We start from the raw sequence: 7,369 nt of genomic DNA on the forward strand, positions 1-7,369 counted from the left end.
GGCCTGGTGGCTCAGCCTGTAATCCCCCCGCCTTTGGGAGGCTGAGGTGAGTGGATAGCCCGCAGGTTCGAGACCCACCTGGGCAACGAGACCTCATCTCTACAATAAATCAAAAAATCAGCTGGGCTTGGTAGCGTGTGCCTGTAGTTCCAGCTACTTGGAAGGCTGAGGCGGAAGGGTCGCCGGAGCCCAGCAGGTCGAGGCTGTGGTGGCCGGGAGCGGCCACTGCACTCCAGTCTGGGGGACGGAGTGAGACTCCAACTAAAAAAAAAAAAAGAAAGAAAGAAAGAAAGAAAGGCAACAGCAAAGTGCAACACTGTAAAAAGACCATCAGCGAGAGCAGGATTCTTGAGAGCCTCATCTGACAACAGGAAGAAAGTTCTTTGCAAATTGTAGATGTCCAGTGGGGCATCTAACCCGTGCACAGCATTGATAATTACACAAAGAAGAGAATTTGATAGGAGAGTAGGTAGGCGGAAGACCCGAGGATGCCAGGCCGGGTGCAGCAGGAGAGGGCTCTGCGAGGCTCAGCTCCTGCGTGAGTACAGGCTGGGGAAGAGGTGCTGCCTAGGGCAGGCTCAAACCCTAAATCTCAGCACCAAGCAGGACCTGGAAGGCCACTGGCCCCATCTACTCAATTCTTGGCTTTGACATTAGTTGACTATGTGACCTTGGTTTCTTGTTTCTTTTCCTTTTATTATTCTTATTATTCACCAACTTTATGATGTTGTTTGATGCTAGGGTTCAGGACATGGATCACCTCAAGTGTTCTTCTTATGTTGGGTCTGGAAAAGTCCCACCCCACTAGGGTGATGGTAGGCAGAAGCAGAATCGTGAGCAAAGCACATTCACTCGCTGCACATCAATTTCTATTTTCAGCATAGCCAATGCATGGCAGACATCATGAATCAACCCCAGAGCTCTTTCCTCTATGCCAGGAGATAGTCTCAGACTACTTTTCTCATTTCAATCAGAGTTGACGGGTGAGAAAAAAAATGTATCAGCTTCTCCTGGGAAAGGGGGCTGGCTTGGAGCTCAGGCAGCCATACCACGGAGTGGAATTTATATTTATAAGAAGCTCCTTTAAGGAGCTGACCTGTCTAGCCTCCTCATGAGGCCCAATGAACCTTCTTCTAGCTGGAAGGACCTACTCTGATTCTTGACCCTACCTCTTGGACACGTGCAGATGTGGATGATCGGGTCGTGAATGGTTAGAGCCCAAAGGGACAAAGAGCAGCTGTCCTGTGCTTGGTGGTGTTCTGTTTAGTACTCCAATCCAAAGGCTGCTCTATTGACATCAACACTTTGTCTTTCATATGGCCATTAGCATAAAAGCTACGTTACCAAGCTTGATTTCATTCATCATGATTTGGCAGATATTTACAGGGCACCTATTATATGTCAGACACTGTGTAGTGGATAACAATTGCAGCTTATAGACCAGGGACCTGGTCTCTGGGCTGGTTTCCTTCCATAAAGACCATAAGATGCCCATGAAGTCAGCAAAACTCTGCTTTAATATGTGGATAACAAAAACTCACCTGCCTCCTCACTTTGGATGGCCTCATTCTTGAAAGTCTCGGAGAAAAATTTCTGAATGTATGAAATGCATAACCTCAAGGAAAAATACAAACATAAAATTCAGGAGTTAATACTGACATTTTCTTTCAACTGCAATATGCATTATTCCAGTGTAAGTTTCCCTGAAGCATCCATTAACCAATCTAATCACATCTTGTCCTTTGGAAGAGTTTCCTGGGGTCATCACTTGGCTGCTGATCTGAAAAACTGTAGGCTGTCCGACGGCTGCTTCAAAACGTTGCTTCCTGTTTTCGGTCTGTGGATGGGCCTTACCAAGGAGGTGTTTGAAGTCACACCTGGCTGCCTGAATGACATCTCCTTTCGTGAGTGTCTAAAACATTATTTGGCATATAGTAGGTGCTCAGTCAATATCTGCTGGAGTAAAGAATAGAGGGTTCTGCTCATTTCTGGGATGCTTGTTTAGAGGTCCCACAGGCCCCACTCTCAGCGTGTCCAAAAACTGAACTCAGAATCTCTCCCAAATCCTACCCGGCTCCTCACCCAGATTCTTGATTCAGGAAATGGTACCACCAGCCTGCAGTTGCCAGGTCACTGAGGGTAGTCACATCTCATGACTAGACCTGATGAAATACCTTTTAAATGTGTCTGTCTCTCTTGCCTTTATTGATGTGACCTGCGTCCAAGCCCCCATCGCCTCCCCACAGTCAAGGCCAAAGTCTCCCAGCTCCCCACCCTGCTCTGCTGGGATGCAGGTTCCTCATGACATGCAAATCTGGTTTGCCTCTCTCCTGCTGGGATCCTCCAATGTCTCCCCAGAGCTCCAGGGCGAAAGCCCAAACCTCTTAGCACGGCTAACCAGCTTCTGCTCATCTCTGCTGCCTGGTCCTTCAACACACCCCTTCAAGCCCTTCTCAACAGCCTGGACCTGCTGGCTCCTGCTTCTGTGTCTTGTGTGCACTGCTCCCTCTCCTGAATATTCTCCTGACCTTTCCGCATGCCAAGCTCCTACTCATCCTTCAGGATAAGCTTAGTTGCTGCTTTCTCTGGGAGAGCTGGGCCAGCGGCCCACCTCTTGTCCACCCCACCAAAATTTCTTCTGCAGTGACTTGTGGCTGTTTCCTCAGGTATCCTCTGCACAACAGATAGGATGTGCATTTAATGCTGTAATAGGAGCACAAGCCATTGTGCAGGTGCTCAGTAAATACTAGTTGAATGAATGAATGGCAACGTAGGTAAGAGGCTTTTCCAGAAACACTGTGCACTCTATCATGCTGACCAAGGAAACGAAACAAAATTTGAGTCACCTATTCAGAACCTACAGACAGTCATCCCACGAAAGCCAACCAGCCAAGAGACATTTGTGACCGACAGCTGGTCTGTGTCATGCAGTGTCAACTCTGCCATGCTGTCTCCAATGATCCCGGAAACTTCACGGGGCAGGGTGCATGGAGGAGGCTTTGGGTGGGAGCCATGGCCAGGATACTACCAACTACGTGCTGCCCTTTCCAAGGGGACAGGACGGCTGCAAGTGACTCAGTCTCAGGAAGGTGGCGGGAGCTGGACTTATTTACCCAATGGGAGCCGTGGACCTGATCCAAGCCACTCTCCCTCCCTCAATCCCCCTTACAGCTTGGGTGACACGTCTGGAAAGAGCTGGCAAGGGTCAAGAGTTCAGACCGTGATCTCGAAATGGAGCAATGGACTTTGGAAAATATGGCACAAAGTCTATGAGCTCAACTACCCTCACAAACATCAGTGTCATGGCTGAGTCGGACATGCCAGACAGCAGAAGCAACCACACTGCTTTCTCCTGGGAGTGATGGCTGCCTGTCAAGAGATGCCATTGGTCATGCAGACCCCAAGGGCTGGGGATCATTTGAGAAAAAGTGAATGGAATAAATGGCATCTGCAAGTTGTGCTTGTCACTCTTAGGGACTAAATGCCCTGAGATGAAGTGGTGAGGATGAGGGAGATGCTGGGAATGTGCTGTTAGGCTGGAGCGCACCCCCCAAGCCATGACCCATGATGAGAAGGGAAAGGAAGGGGAAAACTGTCAGCTCCTCATAGACATAAGGACTCCCCACAGCAAACCATCCAAAGGGCTTTGGACTTGGCATGGGAACAGCAAAATGCCAATTTGATTAACTAAGGAAAGTGACACAGACCTGAGGCTGGACCCCAGTCCTTCCATTTGCTGCCATATGACCTTGGACTCTGCTTTCCTCCGTAAAACAGAGATAAGTGTCCACTTTGCAGCTGTCAGAAGGAGTGGAGGGGATGTTTGGAATGCCTGGCACGGACATGCATTTAGTTCACACTGGTTCTTTAGTTGCCTATGTGAAGGTTGTCAGAATCGAAATGGAGTTATGATGTGTTAAAAACCCTGATGGAGCTGGGTGCAGTAGTATGCACCTGTAGTTCTAGCTGCCTACAAGGCTGAGGTCAGAGGTTCACTTGAGCCCAAGGGGTTCATCATCGTGAGTCGTGAGATGCAGTGAGTCACCATCGTGTGTGAACAGCCACTGCACTCCAGCCTGGGAGTCAGAGCAAGACCCTGTCTCAAATAAAATAAAATAAAAGAAAGAAAGAAAGAAAGAAAGAAAGAAAGAAAGAAAGAAAGAAAGAAAGAAAGAAAGAAAGAAAGAAAGAAAGAAAACCCTGACAGAGGCAGAGAAGGCCACAGAGAGAGGGTTCTTATGCACAAATGCCTGATAACAAGAACCACCCCAAAGACTACAAAAGCACAACCCAACTCAGATGCCATCACAACCTTACACACAAAAAATACTTCTACAAAAACATCTGCCTGGAAACTGCCTTTCCAACCTCAAACAGATGTATTCTTATTGGTCCTGGTAGCCAAGGATAATTATCTCAAAACAATTATGTAAACCTCCTCAGTTTTTCTTTAAAAACCTTTGTCTTCCTCTCCCTCCCTGAATACGCCCATAGTCTACTATGGTGTGTGTATTCCCATTGCAATTCCTATTTCCGAATAAACATCATTTTCTTTTAAAGGGTCTCCCTGTTTGTCACTTCAGTTGCTACCTCTATGACATGGATCATCAGTCTCTAGTTCCACTTGCCTGGAACTGCTCTCTAGTAAAAAATAAAAATAAAAATAAATCTAGAAGTCCCTACTTTACATCCTTGACTCTAAGCATGACCCCCTTCTGCTCTTAGAATGGACTTGGCATTGCAGGCAGAATGGGGAAAAACACCAGGCAGGGTCACTAGCTGGAAAAGGGAAAGCTTTAGGCTCTGGGTTCCTTTTCCTAGGGCCACAGCCCCACCTGAGCCTCAGTGAGAGTGCAGGAGTGTCCCCACCCCAGCCCCAACCTGAACTGTACTCCCCTGTGCTGGATCTTTTTTTTTCTTAGAGGTAGGGTCTCACCATTGGCCAAGACAAAGTATGTATGGCTAAAACCCCATTTGTAAGAAAAACAAAAATCAATTAAGAGGGACTTAAACTAAAAAGCTTCTGCACAGCAAAAGAAATCATCCACAGAGCAAACTGGCAACCTGCAGAATGGGAAATTAACAAACTATACATCTGACAAAGGACTGATATCCAAAATTTACAAAGAACTCCAATAATCCAGAACAAAGCAAATAATCCCATTAAAAAGTAGACAAATGACATGAACAGACATCACTCAAAAGAAGATACACAAATGGCCAGCAAACATATGAAAAAATACTCAACATCATTCATTATCAGGGAGATGCAAATAAAGAAATAAAACCACAATGAGATACCACCTTTCACCAACCAGAATGGCCATTATTAAAAAATCGAAAAACAATAGATGCTGGCAGGGATGTAGAGAAAAGGGAACGCTTATACACTGTTGGGAGTGTAAATTAGTACAATCTCTATGGAAAGCGGTATGGAGATTATTCAAAGACGAAAAGTAGATCTACCACTTGATCCAGCAATTCCACTACTAGGGATCTACCCAAAGGAACAGAGGTTGTGTACAAAAAAGACACCTGCACCTGCGTGTTCATTGAAGCACCATTCGCAATTGCAAAGATGAGGAACAAACAAAATGCCCATTAACTGATCGGTGGATACTGAAAGTGTGGTATATATACACTGTGAATACCATTCAGCATCAAAAAGAATGAAATACTGTCTTGTGCAGGAACTTGGATGGAATTGGAGAACATCATCCTAAGTGAACTGACTCAGAAACAGAAAACCAAACACTGCATGTTCTCGCTTGTAAACTAAGGATCTGCAAAGCCATAGAGAATGGCATGATGGACACCAGAGACTCAGAAGGGGAAGGGGAGAAGGGGTAGAAGGACAAAAAAATCACCTATCGAGTGCAATGTGCACAGGTGGGGGAGGTGGGTACCCTTAAAGCCCAGCCCTAAAACTATGTGTACCCCTTAAGGCGATTGAAATAAAGAAAAAAAATTTTTAAGAGATCAGGTCTCAGCCAGGCTCAGTGTGTCAACCTGTAATCCCGTGCCTTGGGAAGCTGAGGTGAGTGAATTGCCTGAGCCCGCGGGTTCGAGACCCACCTGGGCAACTTGCCTAGACCTCATCTCTACAGCAAATCAAAAAATTAGCCGGGTGTGGTAGCGTGCGCCTGTAGTTCCAGCTACTTGGAAGGCTGAGGCGGAAGGATCGCTGGAGCCCAGCAGGTCGAGGCTGCGGTGGCCGGGAACGTCCACTACACTCCAGTCTGGGCAACAGAATGAGACTCCACCTCAAAAAAAAAAAAAAAAAAAAAAAAAGAGAGATCAGTCTCATTCTGTTGCCTAGGCTGGAGTGCAGCAGGCAATCATAGCTCAGTGCAACCTCCTGACTTCAAGCAATCCTCCCTCCTGGACCTCCCACGCAGCTGGGATTACAGGCACATACCACCACACCCAGCTCTGCTGGATCTCTGGGTTTAGATGACAGCTTGCACCCATACACGCCAGAGAACCCCAGAGATACTGCTTGGTGCATGTTTATGGAGTGTTTATATATGCCAGACACAGTTCTAAGCTCTTTACAGGAATTACATCATATAATTCTTATAGCAACCCTGTAAGACAGCATTCACGATTTGCAGATAAAGAAACTAAGGCGCAAAAAGATGAGACTGTTTGAAAGGGAGTTAGCATTTCCTCACATCTCAGACCCTCCTTCCACACCCCATGCCCCAGTCCCTGTGAAGGGACTGAGACAAGGAGACCAGCAACCTGAAGATCCCTATGAAGATCTCTGAGTGGTTGACCCAGGAGCTTGCTGTGTTATGGAAACCCTAGACACAAGCAGAAGTGCTGGCCAGCTGAGCACCATCTAGGTCATGGGCCTATCAGAAGACGTAACGTGCTTGAAATAAATGAGAAGCTGGGAGTGAGTTAGCTCAGCTTTGCACTGAAAGTGACCATTTATTATGAACCATAGAGCAGTCCAACCCCTGTCAAAGTAGACAGCGCCCCCAAGTGGGAGAAGCAACAATAACAGTATCAAGGACAGGTGGGGGCAGGGACAGAGAGCCATGGAGCACTTTGGGGGGCACACGTGTATTGCATGGTGCAATTCCAGGCCCCCATCGGCCTTGGGGCCTGTCATCTGACCCTTGCCTGATGTCTGAAGGTACACAGAAGTTGTTGGGAACAAGCCTTTATTACCTGAATTAAATGAAATCATTAGTATGCTTTCTGAAGTTTCTCACAGTCACATGGAATACATTTCCACTGTGAAGATTTTTTAAAAATATAAGTTTGTGTTTATTTTATTTTATTTTTTTTTGAGTTGGAGTCTCACTCTGTCACCCAGACCGGAGTGCAGTGGCCGCTCCCAGCCACTGCAGCCTCGACC

General features: G+C 46.7%; 1 protein-coding gene across 1 annotated transcript in view; it reads right to left on the bottom strand.

The window, feature by feature from the left end:
• The window catches only part of BTBD16 (BTB domain containing 16), a 68,741-nt gene that overhangs the window by 56,259 nt on the left and 5,113 nt on the right, over positions 1-7,369 (bottom strand). The window contains exon 3 of the mRNA XM_008070105.2: positions 1,542-1,615. Within this exon, the coding sequence (XP_008068296.2) occupies positions 1,542-1,615 (74 nt within the window). The remainder of the gene's footprint in view (positions 1-1,541; positions 1,616-7,369) is intronic.

Source organism: Carlito syrichta, unplaced genomic scaffold (genome assembly GCF_000164805.1).
Source record: "Carlito syrichta isolate Samal-C Ts95f unplaced genomic scaffold, Tarsius_syrichta-2.0.1 Scaffold312962, whole genome shotgun sequence".
NCBI lineage: Eukaryota > Metazoa > Chordata > Mammalia > Primates > Tarsiidae > Carlito > Carlito syrichta.